Source organism: Taurulus bubalis, assembly GCF_910589615.1.
Source record: "Taurulus bubalis genome assembly, chromosome: 3".
NCBI lineage: Eukaryota > Metazoa > Chordata > Actinopteri > Perciformes > Cottidae > Taurulus > Taurulus bubalis.
Window position 1 is genome coordinate 4,357,768 of NC_136591.1, and position 16,804 is coordinate 4,374,571.

At 42.7% G+C, this 16,804-nt stretch overlaps 1 protein-coding gene across 1 annotated transcript; it reads right to left on the minus strand.

Annotated features, from left to right (window-relative positions):
• Positions 1–2,738: 2,738 nt before the first annotated feature.
• Positions 2,739–14,219, minus strand: hnrnpub (heterogeneous nuclear ribonucleoprotein Ub). The gene is made up of 14 exons (XM_079215461.1): positions 13,595–14,219; positions 12,198–12,312; positions 10,221–10,300; positions 9,903–10,042; positions 9,673–9,772; positions 9,074–9,186; positions 8,585–8,848; positions 8,349–8,468; positions 8,057–8,185; positions 7,681–7,849; positions 7,297–7,584; positions 6,482–6,771; positions 5,906–6,070; positions 2,739–4,687 (listed from the first exon to the last, which is right to left on the minus strand). Exons 1-14 carry the CDS (start codon positions 14,094–14,096, stop codon positions 4,637–4,639), a joined length of 2,526 nt encoding a protein of 841 aa, XP_079071587.1. The 5' UTR covers positions 14,097–14,219; the 3' UTR covers positions 2,739–4,636.
• Positions 14,220–16,804: the final 2,585 nt, after the last annotated feature.

Below are 16,804 nucleotides of genomic sequence, written 5' to 3' on the forward strand. Positions count from 1 at the left end.
TCGACACGGCAGCTCCTGCTGCTGCCAAACTCCATCTCCTTCCACAAGCACTTTTACATATTTTTTGTATAGTTTTTTTTGTATTCAAAGTTGTATGAGTTGCGTCGAATCTGCAGAAATCATTCCAATTCTGCCTGATGTGTTATATTTTTTTTCAAGCTGTACATAATATGGATGAGTTTATGTTTGGAAAATAAAAATATTTAGTTTCACACTGTGGTCCATCCTCTTCCCTGCTGTCTGGGCCTCCATTCACATTCATGACCGCATTCACATGCAGGCCTCCTCCGCCGCCTCTTCATTTACACGCATAGGAAATTGTTGAAGAGAGCAAATCATTTGCCTAATGACTTGTAGCATCTGTTACGCCGCGGGCACGCTGCTGTTGACAAACCGACCCATAATGCTTTGTTTGCGGTGGGAAGGAGCTACACGGCCACATACGGAGAAACGTGAAGTCAATGCGCATTAAGCCAGAGAGCTCCTCCAGTGTTGACATCAGACTTAGACCGGGCCGAGCGGTGCTAATCAGGCCCAGTAGCTAATGCACTGTTTGCTGTCTGAGTGGGGGGTCTTGTCATTCACTAACATGCCGCTGCTGGAGGTCAACGTGCTGCTGGAGGTCAACGTGCTGCTGGAGGTCAACGTGCCGCCCGGCCGAAGACAAGCAGCTGTCTGTCTGGAGGGAAGTGGATTCACAGCGAGCGCCTCTAGCAACACCTGGACGCTCCGAGAGACACGGTGGAGAAGTAGAGAAGGAACATCAGGCACACTGCTGCGCTTTAAAGTATTCACTATAACACACACTGTTACTCTTTAAAGTGTTCAATACAACACACATTGTTACTCTTTAAAGTATTCACTTATAACACACACTGTTACTCTTTAAAAAGTATTCACTGTCACACATATTGCTGCGCTTTCTAAGATATTCAGAAAAAACACTAGTATCTGTCTTGTAAAACACCAGCATCTGTAGTACATATACACTAGTATCTGTGGTATAAAAAGACCAGTATCATGTACAGTAGTGTTTGTAGTATACATATATACAATAGTATCTGTGGTATAAATCACCAGTATCTTTATTGCCCTGTAGGCAAAACTTAAAGGGCCAGCGTGTCGAATTTAGGTGGATCTGTTGGTAGAAATGGAATATAAAATCATATGTGTTTTCTTTAGTGTATAATCACCTGAAAATGAGAATGTTGTCCTCTCCACGGAGCCGGCCTCCATCCAGAAAGCACAACTCTGGCTCCATTGGGCCGTTCATGTTTTGGGGGTTTTTAGTTGGTTGCACTCTGCTTCCTCACCACTAGATGACGCCAGATCCTACACACTGCACATTTAAAATATGAAGACAAAGAAACACTCCAAACAAACCATATTAAAGACAATTACAAGTACAAGTTAAGGCATGTATGCAAGAACATTTCCAATTCACTGAAGCAACACTGCAGAGGTTGCGTTAGCCGGATAGCTTGCTAACAGTACCCGAAAAATAGCCATGAAGAAGTTATATGTTCGATGAAAATATGGATAAAAACACTCATCTGCTTTGTTTGTGTTATGACATGCAAAGTGACCGTACGGTCGATGCCGTTCCTCCGTACAGTCGATGACGTTCCTCCTTACAGTCAGTGACGTCCTCCGTACAGTCGATGCCGTTCCTCCGTACGGTCGATGCCGTTCCTCCGTATGCGTTTTTGAAGCCTTGAGTTCTGCATGTTGGCCGCCGCCATCTTGGTTTTTCAACTGAAAACCCACTGTGAAAGAGTTAAAGTTGTAAACTCCCAGACCTGACAGCATATACAACAGACCTGTCAATCACAAGGTAGCCCCGCCCTAAAGTTACACACTTTATGGTCTATTTGACTCCAAATGGACCATCATTAATCATGCTTTTATAGAGGACTTGAAACTAGAGCTTGAGACCATAAACTCCTGTATCACAATGTTTAAAGATCTGCGATTTTACAGTTTTGTTTCATAGGAAGACAGTGAGCCGAAGCATTAAGGCAAAGCTACAGTAATGGCTTAGAATTGGCTAAAATTAGATGTACTTGTTTTCTTTCTATTATAACGTTGCTCTAGTTGCTAAATATATACTGTGAAAGTATCAAGACGCTCAATCCTCAGACCGTAATCAGGAACTGTCCCTTTAAACGGACCGGTCGGGAATCCAGTGAGGTTGTGATGTCACAACGACACAGCCATTCAAAGAAGGGAAGCTGAACTCTGCCGCAGTGACTCCGGCAACACCGGCACTGCTGACCAATCAGAGCACACTGGGCTTTTTTTCCAAAGGGAGCTCTTAAAGAGACAGGCGCTTTTTAGAAAACTAAAAACATACCGGTTTACACTGCCGTTTGGTTGAATACTCCATGACCTGCTTTTTATCGTTTTTTATTTAGTGTATTTTTGTGATTTTTACGGCTCCATCTTTTAATGTGTATTTAACTGTTGAAATGTTTTCGACATGTTATAGTCAGTCTGGTTTTAACACAATTTTTCCTGCCTCCTATACAGCACTTTGTGACCTTTGTCTGTGAACAGTGCTTTATGAATGAACTTGCGTTTTGACAGAGGGCGACTACTAAACTAACATGTTTAGTAATTATTTGAATGACTATTTGAAATCTGTTGATCAGAGGCAATGGTTAATTTAATGTTGTAAGAAAATCAACATGATTATGCAGTGAATCCTTTTCCCAGTAACAAACCACAAAGTCACCGTGTACCAGCATCTTTAACTTTAATAGAGTTGAGACAAATTAAAAAAAGAAAGTACAGTCCAAGTTTTTAAAAACACAAATATCAAAAACCGTAAGATAGAAAAGACAACAAATCTCTAAAAGTCTCAGAGCTTTTTGCATTGTTGGTTTAATAATAAAAGACCTGATATACAACCTGCAACATAAAGCGATAAAAATATAGAGTCTGTTGTGTTATAGGTTATACTGTAAACTCAAAAAGCTTGCATTCTGCTAGATGCATGTATCAGTACAATAAAAAGAGGAGGGCACAAACCCTCCACACATTTAAATATAGTTGACAAGTCATCACACAGCAGTACTGGGGCGAACTAACACTTTCTTAATCACAACACAGTTATTACTCCAAGCCAATTAATTAATGAACATTCGTGCATGGGTTGAAATAGTGGCAATGTATTTACATGTTTATTATTAAATGTCAACACAAGCAGGTAAAAAACAAGACAAAAAACTAAACATCACTGGGTTTTTTTAATCTACTGTGCAGCTCTGTTGTTCTAGTGTTGAACACAGGCACGGGGGTCCTCTGCCGGGAGACATTATGGGCTGTTGGACGAGGAGCTGCCATTATTGCCGGGGTCACAGTCACCGACATGAAGCCTCCAAGTTGACAAGAGTCCCTCAGCTTCTTCAGGCCCATCGGGGCCCCAGGAGCAGACGTCGGCGTTGCCGTGTGAGCCCTTTAGGTTTTGCTGGTGAAAGAGAAACCCTGCCTGCTTTAAAAAAATAAAAAAAATAAAAATAAAATAAAAAAAAAAAAATCACCTTTGTGCCGAACTAACAGTGGCAGTTTTTTCCCCCCAAAAATTAAATAATGGGACATAAAAAGTGGAGAAGAAAGTATATTGTGGTTCTGTTTGAGATCTGGTTTCATAAGTCTACTGCACTAAAACAGCAGAGGGGCCTCATTTTTAAGAATATAAATAAAAAAAGTACTACAAACGGCTTCCATAAGTCTAAAATGGCTTGGTCAAAAATACTTCCTCAAATGGATGCACATTAGAATAGCTAAAGGACGTTTGGAGGACATGTCCTCAGGGTTTGAAGTAGCAAACGAGGACATTGCCCATTCAAAGGTCTTTTACACACCTTTGAGATGAATCAAAAGTCATAAGCCAAGAAGAATGTAAAAAGCCAACGAGTTGTTTATTGTAGGTCTATGGAGTTTAGGTTACAGGTTCGATACTGGGAACAAAAGACAGTTCATCTGTTGGGTTTCACTGCCGACTCTATGGACACGTACAGCTAACAGACATCAGCTACCATGCTCCTCTCCTCGCTAACAAGCCACGGCTCCTTTCAGTCACGGCCGTTTCTTTGAACTTCTCATCCAGACTATGCAAAACAAAAACAAATATTTACAATTTGTAATAAAAAAGCAAAAGAAATAAACTCACAGCACAGATAAAATGCACAGCCCTGACAAAAAAAAAAAAAAAAAAAAAAAAAAAAAATTAAAAAAACTCGACATCTGCCCCCGGAACTGGCAAACAGGTTTCTGGTTCCTGATAAACATGAGATTTTTCTTTTCCTTTTTAAAAGCACGTCATTTAAAAGTGGTGAAAAAAGCATAATGAAATATACAACGAAAGAAATAAAAACGGATGATTGAACGAGACTGAACCCACGTTGTAACCCAGACAGACGTATGAAGCCTCGATTACACTCGGGGATCCGGTCTCCTTCCCGATGTGGAATGTTGGTGCTCCACATGGCGTTCGTCTTCATTTTCAGTTGGTTGGGTTTGAGATCACTAAAAGTGGGTTCTAGAGAAAGTAAAATCAAAAAAGCGGAGTGGAGGGATGTTCCGTGGCTAGCGGTGGGTCTCAAGTGTCGGCCACCAGTCAGGTACAAGAGTCTTAGTAATATCCAGGCTGATACTGCTGGCTCCACGGCTTCTGGTTCCAAAACTGCACGGGACAAGAGAGGAAGCTTACTTTGGGTTTGGACCCAACATGAGGAACACTGTCCAACATGGACCACGATCACAGGCTTCTGGGTTTACACTGCTTTCAGAAGGAAATCTGCTTTGTGACAAATGTTTTGCAATGATAGTAAAGGTTTCACGTGATATTCGTCATTCATGGCATTTTTACACCTGATATAAAAAAACACAACATATATTCTTTGCTAATAGTACTACAATCATTATGCATCCTATAATAGCACACAGGACTAACTCACTTTCAACTGAGAATATTGACACACGTACCAGTAAAGTCATATTGTTGTATTTACATGCACCAGTAAAGTAATGATGTTGTATTTACATGCACCAGTAAAGTAATGATGTTGTATTTACATGCACCAGTAAAGTCATGTTGTTGTATTTACATGCACCAGTAAAGTCATGTTGTTGTATTTACATGCACCAGTAAAGTCATGTTGTTGTATTTACATGCACCAGTAAAGTCATATTGTTGTATTTACATGCACCAGTAAAGTCATATTGTTGTATTTACATGCACCAGTAAAGTCATATTGTTGTATTTACATGCACCAGTAAAGTCATGTTGTTGTATTTACATGCACCAGTAAAGTCATGTTGTTGTATTTACATGCACCAGTAAAGTCATGTTGTTGTTTTTACATGCACCAGTAAAGTCATGTTGTTGTTTTTACATGCACCAGTAAAGTCATGTTGTTGTTTTTACATGCACCAGTAAAGTCATGTTGTTGTGTTTAGATGCACCAGTAATGATGTTGTATTTACATGCACCAGTAAAGTCATATTGTTGTATTTAAATGCACCAGTAAAGTAATGATGTTGTATTTACATGCACCAGTAAAGTCATATTGTTGTATTTACATGCACCAGTAAAGTCATATTGTTGTATTTAAATGCACCAGTAAAGTAATGATGTTGTATTTACATGCACCAGTAAAGTCATATTGTTGTATTTACATGCACCAGTAAAGTCATATTGTTGTATTTAAATGCACCAGTAAAGTAATGATGTTGTATTTACATGCACCAGTAAAGTCATATTGTTGTATTTAAATGCACCAGTAAAGTCATATTGTTGTATTTACATGCACCAGTAAAGTCATATTGTTGTATTTACATGCACCAGTAAAGTTGGGTGTTAAAGTGGATCTGTAAAGTGTTTGAGGCTCCCTCTACTGACCCCTTGCTGCCAGCTCTGGTTGAAGGCCTGGGCCTTGTCCATGCCACCGTTCCTGTTGCCAAAGTTGCCGCTGTTGCCACTGCTCCTATTGTTACCGCCGTAGTTGCCATTCTTGTTTCCAAAGTTTCCAAAGTTTCCGCCACGGTTTCCACCTCTCTGCTGGAACTGTAGCGGGAGAAAAGACAGGACCGTGACCACGTTGCCACCGCCAACAAAACAAACACAGATCACGCAACAGGAAGTGTGATCTGCCGTCAAAGTAAACACAGGAAGTCACAGAAAAAAATACTTCCTGTTACAACTACACTTAAAATAAGGATTTTCTACAACATGTGGTGTTTGCTGTAAGATCTAAGAGCCAATCAGCTCTCTGATGTGGTGACAGCCAGGCGTTTCCCATCATGCACTGGGCCACGCAGTCGGTGGAGAGCTACTGCGGCGCCTAGCTCTAAAATCGGCGGCCGCCTTGCTCTCGTGAGAATATCGTTGACCGTGTGCATGACTTCAGAGCAAGTCGGACAAAAATCTACCCAGCATGCATTGCGCGCCTATCGCGTCCTATCATCAAAAACCCACCTGGTTGTGATGTCCCCTGGCGCCGCCGCCTCCACCACCGCGATGCATGCTGACTCCGCCTCCTCTGCTCATGTTTCCTCTGTTCATCGGGCCGCCTCTGTTCATGTGACCCCCTCTGGGTCCCATGTTGCCCCGCATCGGTCCACCCCTGGGGGATCCACCCAGGCTGGGGATCGGGCCGCCGCCCCGGTTGAAGTTCCCACGGCTGTGGAAACCGCCCCTGAAGGCCGGTGGCGGCAGGAAGCCGCGAGGCGGACGGTTGAAGCCGCCGCCGCCACGTGGGCCCGGGGCTGCAAAGAGAGCAGACGCATGTTAGCATGAACGTCTTACACGGCCTTTACGACTAAATGGTGTTGATCACATTCCCAAATATAACATTAGTACAGGGTTCTCTCACATACACTCTCTGACCAATGGATTCCATGAATTTAAACCAAATTCCATGACCAAACATTTAGTGAAATCTGGGTGTAAACAGTAAAAAGTGAGTAAATGTAGTATTTAAACTAACAATGAGAATACAAAGCATACAGTAAAACTTAAATGACTCAAATGAATGAGACAATAGTTTGATTAAAAGAATAAACATTTATATAGATGCCTGTATGTATGCCTGCTTATATTTTGAGCGTCTTTCTTTTAAAAAGCATATTAATTATTTCAAACTCAGCGTAAATGAACGTCATGAACACATGAATATAACACATTTACATGACTTTTAATAAACTTTTGGGGCTTTACTTTTTTCAAGGACTTTTCCAGGTCTGGAAATATCCATTTTAAAACTCCATGGACCGTAAGAACCCTGTTAGTACCTCCTCTGAAGTTGCCTCTGTTCTGGAAGCCTCCGCGGCCGCCTCCTCTCTGTCCGGGTCCACTGCCGCGGCCGAACTGATTCTTGCCGCCGCCCCCCCGTCCTCCGCCACGCAGGCCTCCGCCTCTCTTTGGCGTCGTGCTGCCCTGGTTGGGCTTCTTCTCGGCCGGCAGAGCCGTCTTGCTCTCTTCTTTGTACTGCTCTAGCAGCTTGCCGGCCTCCTCCTTCTGCAGCTCCGCATAGACGACGTCACTGAAGCTTTCTCCCTCCTCGGGCAGAGAGTAGAAGCCTGAAGGGAAAAGAAGGGATGGGGTTAAGGAAGAGAGACTCGCCTGAATCGGACAGCTAGGTCTCACGGTCTTCACGGCCCAAGCAGCTCGCCTACCTTTCATTTTGAAGACGGCGTGCTCGGGCACCTCTTTGCCGTCGCTCTCCACCTTCTTCTGAACTCTCTGCTTGTAGTCGTCGTCAGAGGGGCAGACCACCACCGCCTTGCGCTGGAAGCCTGCAAACAGGCACATCTTCCTCTTCTGGCCCGGGGCGGACAGGTTGGTCTGAGGAAGAGAAGGAAGAGGCTCAATGGTGAAAGGTTTTTCCTGAACCGATGTGAGGTCCTGGGACACAGAATGTCGTGTGTGTACAGCCTCTGGGGCAAATGTGTGATTTTGGGCTATACAAACTAAATTGTACTGGGTCATACGTTTAATTTCCCACTCATCTGCAAAACTAAATAATAAAATAATCCAGCACATGCCACTTACATGATCCAGGATGTAGTTTCTCTTCTTGCGGGCGGCGATCTCAATGAACTTTCCCAGGAAAAGAGGAGCTCGCTGGGAAATGGCGCTCAGTTTTGTGATGTCTTTGGACTGGCGTTTCAGGCTGTTGATCTGCATTAAATGATGGAGAAAATTACATTTTAAACATTAAATAAAGACGTTCATAAAAGACAGTATGAACTACTGAAGACAACCGCTACAGCAGTACTGTTGTAGTATCTTTGGGTACTATGAAAAGCGCTGTATAAATTAAATGCATTATTATAGTACTGACCATCATCTTGTCCACAATAGTGTCACTGCCTAGGATGTAGTACTTCCCAGGGTTCTCCTGGACATGGTTCTTCACCCATGTCGTCTTCCCCGAGCCCGGCAGGCCGACCATCACTATGATCTACATGAAGGTAGAGAAAAATTACGGTCAAAGCCACAGAAAGTTACTTTGCAGTTGCAAAAAAAAACGTATTTCCGCATGACCAATTCAAGGATAATCCACACATTACAGCTCACCTCGCAGTCAGCCTTGGTCTGCGGCCCCTTGAGGCCCCGGACTCGGTCGTCCACGGGGATCTGCTGCAGGAAGGTATAACCCGAAGGCTGAGGGAAATACGGAGTCTCCATCTGGCCGAAGTTGAACTCTACGGCACAGTTGTGGCAGATGACGTGGGGGAACAGGGCCTGGCCGTTCAGAGAGTCCTTCTTCACCTGGAAAGCGGCGGTTGGCTCGCCGCCATTCTTGGAGAAGGACAACGCCAGCTCCTCCCCCTCAAAGTCCTGCACAAAGAAGGCAATACGGTAAATCATTTGTGATGAAGACGTGTTGAAACGTAATGTACCGGACATACTGACGAGTTAGTTACACTCATTCACATGTGAAGTCTTTAACTGTGATATTGATAAACTGTAGGAGGTTCCTCCTGTTTCTGAGGAAACCATATGCATCGACTTATTCCTGGTTTTAATCTATTAGTCAAGTGAAGTACGAGCAGCATGTCTTACAATGAGACAGCAGATGACATCATTCTCCTCGTAGGTTTCTCCGAAGTCCTCCGTCACACAGTTGGTGGTCTTCTTGCCTTTCCCGGAGTACGCATAAGAATGTTCCTCCTCGCCTAAACATTAATGGGAGAAAACATGAAAATTAAAAAAACAACAAAAAAAAAAAAAAAACACAACTTTTGGGAGAGCTAGCCAAAGTAGTGCCACTTTGAATGCACACACCACATCTCAGTCACTGTGTGGGTGGATCATCTGTGTTGGCAATAAAGCCAGCCTCCATTACTAGGTTACAGCCAGAGCTGGAGCCATTTTACATTAACATGTCATGTGGCGTATGAACCACTAGAGGGACCTCGAGGATCACAGAGCATCCGGGTCATTGCATTCGACAGACAAAGTGTGATTTATTAGAAGGTTCAGTTTGTCCCTGAAGAATTCTACATGCATGAATAATATTTTGCACTGGCTTGGTCACCATTTTGGATATCAGGAGTAAGAATATCCCTTCATGTTTGAGTTATTACTTGTGTGAAGGGACTAAATTACTCTGGACCAGCCGTGTAACACACAGGAGTAGAGCATTTAAAGAAGACACTGACCGAGGAGGAGGGTGCCAGTAGACAGGGACCAGCCGACCTGCACGTCATGAATCTCCATGTTCTTGCTAGAAATGTGCTTCACAGGAATCTTCTCTGCAATCTGTTGACAAACAAAATGTGTCAAGATGAATTTCCACTGTGCGTCCATTTTACACGAAGCGTGAAGCATTGAGTTTGACATGAGCTACACGACGCTCAGGGAAACGTGAATGACGTCATTGTTACTGTACCTTCATCTCAAAGCAGGCTTTGCCTTTGTTCACCCCGTAGGTTCCCTTGCCTCCGGACCAGAGGTAAGCAAAGCTCTCCATAGTGAGAGACGAGGCACTGTAACGGTCCCGTGAAACCTTAAAGTGCAGGTCGCAGTTGTCTAGAAGAGGAAAAAAAAAAAAAAGCACCCTCATCAATATCTGTACCCAAGTAAATAGGTCTCCGATATAAAGTGTGTGGTAATGTTCCAGCTAGTGGTCATTTTAAGACTTCTTAGTACTTGGATCAGGCCAAAAATATTCCTTTAAACATTGGTATTAAGTCACATTGTCACTCACAGGTATCCAGGCAGACTTTTGTGTCGTCAAACTCCTCATCTTCTTCCTCCAGGGGTGGCACGGGAGACTTAAATGAGGCCCTGAAAAGAGACACCAACCCGTCAACGAGAATTCACACGTCGACGCAACTACATGGAACATAAAGAGATGTCTTGGGTACCACTTGCAGAACAATATTTAGGGAGAAAGGTGGAAAGAGACTAAGGGAAGCAATGCAAAATAGGAACAGTAAGTTGGGCAGGCGAGTCTCCACAGAAGTCTGTATTATTGGCCATGGCAGACAGCACTTACCTTCTAGTATCCAGCGAAATCTAAAACGTGAGAGATACAGAGAGAGAAAGAGAGAGCACCTCTGCTATCCCTAGCATTCACAGCTACAAGTGATAATGACCTCTTCTCCAGACCGGTGTCTTTATGTTCTACAGTATAGCTGTGGGGTCAGGCAAAGTGACAGCGATGCCGTTTGTATTTAACTCCCCATGTTAGAAATCCGAAATTAAAAAAAAGGTCACGACTGACTCACTGTTCTGGGTGTGAAGGACGGGCTTCAACGTGAGAGCTACAGCAACTTACCAACTCCGTAGCATGAGATTAGGTAGAGAAATCTACTGTGGGACGTTTGAGAATCTAAGCAAATGGCTGCACATTTCAATGAGGAATATGCATTGTTCCACTGGTTGCAATGATCTAAGTCCACTGGAGTCATTCAGTAGGATTGACACAGACTTGGGTTGATTATCCGCCGCAGTCTTAACATCTCTGGAGACGTCTGTCATCGTAGTTCCTAAAACAGCCTTGAATGGTGGTGGGGGGTTTATGGCGCTCTGGAGAAAATGGCGTTGGAGCGCATGGTCAGTGCTGCTCTATCGGCCTCTGGCTGCACATAGGGTGGAGTAAAGCTATAACAAAATATATGATATATGGCAATGGGGAAAAGACAGAAAAGCTGGACTTTCAAATTGGAACTTAATGAACACTTGCAATAAAATATCCATCCGTCAGATAGGAAGGGGACAAAAGGACCTAAAGACGCAGCAATACTATCGAGTTCCACTAATTCTGGGCCAAGGAACATTTAAGAAGAGTCTCAGACTTTTACCCGAAAAAGAAAAAAATATCTGTTCCTTTAAAGTGTGTCAACAACGCAATGAAAACGAAACACTGACCAAGTAGGTACACGTATGCACACACACACACACACACACGCACGCACGCACGCACACACCCGCCATGCATGATGTCACCTGCACAGGGGTAGAAAAGAGTCTTGCAAACACACATTCATGCTTTCACGCCATGATAACATACACACAAGACATGATACATGAGACAGAAATAGCAGTTTGACGTCATACAACCAGTGAAATTAAAATAAAAACGATAGAAGGAAGAAAAGAAAAAAGAAAATATATATAGACCATTGCGAGGTAAAACGATGGACGGTCAATAACGAGCTCCTCCGTGGACGTTCCAAACACTGGGCATTTTGCAGTCTATCTCCTTGTGTGCTACCCTGCAGCACTGGACACCTCCCACGCCTCTCCGCTATTCCTCCCCTCCTCCCTCCCACCATTCATTAAAAATTGCACATCTGCTACTTTCCTCTGGGTTCTGTCTTGAGCAGCCTGGCTTCACCTTGAGGACACAACTGGCTTTTCCAAAAGTGGCATGAGGAACAGATGTGAAAATTCATAGAGACTTGATAGTTGCACTTCTGCTACAGAATGCAGTCCATTTGAGAAACAAATGTGAGTGGGCACTGTAAAGAGTAAATGGTAAGGCTCTTTAAAAAGGTAGTCAGGGATGACCCTCAAAACATGTGTGAAAGTGAGGTAGTTAATAGTATAATACTTGAAAATGAGGGTTTCCTTATGCTAGTTATATGTGCATTGGCTCTTAAAGCCAATACAGTTTAACAAAGCTATGGATGGCGCTTCAGGGATGCTGAAGGCCATTTTTGCTCTGTCCCATCCTTACCAGCTGTATTTGTTCTCTTCAATAAATTCAAAGTAGCCCCTTCCATGTTCCTCCCGGCGCCTCTTAACACCCTTCTTATTCTTCTGATCAGCATTCGTGTCTTTGTCCGCATCCCCTTTGAAAATAGAACAAAGATATAGAATGAGGTGCTCCTTTTTGTGAGAGAAGAGGTCGGACTGGCAGTGGGGTTCTGGCCCACAAAGCCCGTTCATTAGTTACATTGGGTCGACCATAATCATCAATAGAAAAAAGGTAACCAAAGAGGTAACACCTCGAGATTACACTTTAAATATATATATATATATACACAATCATACTACATGAACTATAACAGCTCTCATGACCAGATGATAATAATTACAATATAGGCTGGTCCAAATGAACATTGTGAACAGTGTTTGCTGGGGCTGGAAAAACAAGTCTCTGCAAAGTAAAAAGGGACATTAACCCCTGGTATAAAGGGCATGGACTGTATTGTGTTTAGATGTTATTTAGGAGGACATGTCTACTGTTGTCTGGGACAAATGCATCATGCAACTAAATGGGACTATCTATGTAAACCCCCACCCCTTACCCTAAATTAAACCGTTTCTACGTTCATCCAACAACACTTTCTATTCAACCCGGACAAACGAGCCACCTGCTATGCTAAACACACGGCTAGTTTAGGCGTCCCATGCGTAGACATTAAAATCGGAAGAATTCGTGATTAAGAGTTTACGTTGAACGGGTTAATGGCGTGTTTAAACAGGATGGACGCGGATGCGAGGCGCCCTGCCAATATCTCCGCAGTAACAGTCAACCGCTTTAAAAGTCACACCTCATTTTAAAAACGTGGGCGCCTTTGTTTAATGTGGTTTATAGAGTAACGTCGCCCTGGTTCATCTCCAACACACTACTACCCAATTTAAAAAAAAGCCAGACTCCAACGTGGGAACCCCTGAACTCGCTCCCCAGACTGACCGCTGTACCAAAGACAAAGAAAATGACGTTAGCTGGCAAGCTAACACGCTAACAAGCGAAACGAAAAAAGACTAAGCAGTGTAAAATCGACGTTTATATTTGACCTTATTCACCTGACGTGTTCATTCGCCACGAACGATATTATTGCTATTAAACAAGAACGATAACGTTTTAATTTGTGGACTGGAATATCGAGTCTACGTTAGAAATCGATTAGCGTTAGCCGAGGTGGGGGACCTCGGCTAAAGCTAACGAGTTAGCATTTGCGGCTAACGCTAGTTCGGCGAGGTCACGCTCTCAACATGGACGCTGGGGCTGTAACGCGTTCGGGTTTTAGTCATTCCCAGCCGGCTACCCCCCGCTATAGCAAAAAACACCCAGTCAAAAGTCCATCCAGCCAAGTCACATTTTCATAACCACTCCGGCCGACTCACCCTCAGCAGCCGGGTCCGCGGGCTCACCGTCCTCCGTGTCTATTTTCTCCATGTCGTCGACATCTCCCTTGAGCATGGGGTCCATCTCATCGTCCTCCTCCTCCTCCTCCTCCTCCTCTTCCCCCTCACCCATCTCTTCGTCTTCAGCAACGGCATCACCCTCGCCTCCATTTTCCGGCTTCTCCACTGCTTCTTCTCCAGCAGCTTCTTCCTCTTCTTCCTCTTCCTCCTCCTCCTCCTCGTTGGCCTCCATGCTTTCCTCCACCGGGCCCTCGCCTTCCTCCTCCTCGCCCATGCCCTCCTGGTCAGCGGCCTGCACGGAGCCCTCGGCCGCGGCCGCCTCCGGGTCTGACGGCGGGTTTCCGGCCAGGGCCTCCTCGTCCAGCGCGGCCTGCAGGCGGTCCATCAGCTCGGCCTTCAGCCCTTTATCCGACAGATCGCGCTTCTTCAGCTCGTCCTTCAGCTCGTTCACTTTCAGCTTCTTCACGTTGATCGAGCTCATTGTGGCCGTTTTGACTGCGAAAATGTATTAAGTAAAAATAATAATTCACATATACGATAAATAAATAACTTTGGACGCCCTTTGTCGACGGATGTAGCTCAATATACTGCGCCAAATGGCACCCGCGCTGTCCGACCAATCTTTCACCGGCAAAAGCGCTGTGCTTATCCCGGGGTGTGGGGGAGGAAGATGACGTCCTGCTGGAATTACCCAGAGTGCACCGCGGCTGGCTTATATAGCCCGCCGCCATCTGTCGCTGGCGTCACAACAAAACTCATCCCGAGGAAAGAAAGAAGATGTGGAGGAAAAAGATGCAACACTAACAACACCCGCGATTTACACCTGTCACTTTCACATCATTTATTGTAGCTTTCATTTTTATATTCTGTTGACCCAATTATAAATATTCATGCTCCCTTTTTATTGCGCTCTGTTTTATGTTTATTGTTAAATGTTAAATGACAAATTCCTTGTATGTGTAAACATACTTGGCAATAAATGGTTCTGATTCTGATTATAATCTGTTTGTCTTTGTTTAGATATTTCATATAGGCCTAGATATGTTTGGAAAGAAGTAAACTACCGTGCAATATATTAATAAAGTTTAGATGGATATACAAATAGGACGCTATTAAAAATAATAGTCAATACTCTTAAACCTTTTGAAAACCCCCCTATTTGTAGGCCTCTGCTCAAAAATTGCATACCCAAACGAAAAAAGGTACAATATAATAATCATAATAATAACTTTATTTACATAGCACCTTTAAAAACAAAGTTTACAAAGTGCTCTACAGAGAAGCAAAGTGTAGTCATAACTTAAATACCGGTAAACAAAAAGGGCCATAAAGTCAATGAATACAACAAAACTAAACAAATAACCCAAAAGAGCAAACGGAGTAGAAAACAAATACTTAAATAAAATATGCAAACAAAACCAGGGGAACAAAAGAACTGCATAATAGATCGTTAAAAGGACGACATCACTTAAAAGCAATTCTATTATAATGGGTTTTAAGAAGTGATTTAAAAAAGGTGTATCTCTGCAACCACTAGGGATATTTGAATAATGTTGGTGTTATAATAAAAGAGCATAATGTGAGTCGTGTGTTCAGATGTGTAAATGTCACTCTATATGTTACTGGTTATGAGTAAATGAAGAAGTGAATTATACAGTTTTTATAGCAATATCTGGCATAGAGCTCCACAGTTTTAAAGTTAAAAATAACTCTTTTCTGAAAAATGGTTCTTGTGCAATAGGCTATAATGTATATATTTGTAAACATTTTATAAAAGTAATGTCTTCCCAGGGAAAATCTAGATATGAATGATTAATAAAGGAAATATTTCCTGGAGTGAAACTAATAAATGTATCCAAATTTTCCAGTAGAGTTCACTATTTTAACATTCAATGCTGTTACAATACGACGTTGGGTTGCATCATCCAACTCTAAGCCAATCAGGCAAAGGAGGTTCACTTTAATCAGCTAAATATAACCTTTAATTGATTTATCTAAATATGTGGTTTTGTATTATCTGCTCATAGTTATTTTCATATATTTTCTACGACGAATAATATCAGATTATTTAGTTCATAGTTCAATAAAGTTATTGTAATAAAAGCCATATACACTATCTTCTCTTTTTTACTCATGTTCACTACAAAGGGGACTTTTATACTTTCAATTCAATTCAATTCAATTCAGTTTATTTTATATAGCCCAACATCACAAATACAAGTTTGCCTCGGAGGGCTTTACAATCTGTACACATGACATCCCTATCCCGGGACCTCACATCGGATCAGGAAAAACTCCCCCAATAAAGATACTTAACAACATCACCAGAAGGCATATTATAATAATAACTTTATTTGTATAGCACTTTGACAGACAAAGCAGCAAAAGCAAAGGGATAACAACAGAAAGCTCAACAGTGAAGTCCAACAAAGTACAAGTCTGTAAGAGTTAAAAGCTGATACAACAGTACAATATAAACCTTAAAATCAATCGACACAATGAAAATGCTGAAAATAATATATTAATATAACAAAATAATGATAATATATAATGAAATAAAGCTGAGGAACGGCAAAGCACCTAGCTGGAACGGGAACAAGGTACTTTGTTTGGGTTTTTATTATATGTTTTGTGACTTTGTTTTATTCCTGTAAATGTGTGGTTGAATGTAATAAGATGCTAGCAAACTTTTTCACACTTGTAAGAGCTCATTTTTGTTTCATGTATTCCATAGTTCTTACGTTGATTTCGGGAGATGGATTGAAAAAAGGAGAAAGGAATAAACTTATGTTCATCAATGAAGCTGATTCTGAAATCATCAGTACCGCTACAGAGGGGTCCCGATGAAGAGGAGAGCCACCTTTAGTTTTTAGCCTTAGGAACAGTCAGAAGGGCCCGCCTGAGGATCTCAGGCTGCCAGCTGGCTCTAAGGGGTCAACATTTCTTCTGTTTTGGGGCCAGACCCGGATGTGCTTTAAAAGTGATTACAATCTATTCTCAAAGGATCAGGGAGCCACTGGAACAAAGCTACCGGTGATGGGACGTCGTCTCTTAAAACCAGTGAGACGGATATATAATAACGGATATATTGACATCATAATGTAAAATATTCATAGGAGCGGTGTAGTGAGCGCTAGTCTCCATGTCCATCTGCAGCTTTCTCTCACCATCATGCTGCAGGAAAGTACA

What these genes read in the sequence shown, in the direction of transcription:
- hnrnpub (XM_079215461.1), bottom strand. Translation starts at nt 14,096, where the DNA reads ATGAGCTCGATCAACGTGAAGAAGCTGAAAGTGAACGAGCTGAAGGAC. An exon ending in GAAGAGAACAAATACAGCTG is followed by an intron (nt 10,301 to 12,197) that starts GTAAGGATGGGA and finishes GTCTCTTTTCAG; the next exon opens with GGCCTCATTTAAGTCTCCCG. An exon ending in ACCAGAGCTGGCAGCAAGGG is followed by an intron (nt 4,688 to 5,905) that starts GTCAGTAGAGGG and finishes TGTCCCGTGCAG; the next exon opens with TTTTGGAACCAGAAGCCGTG.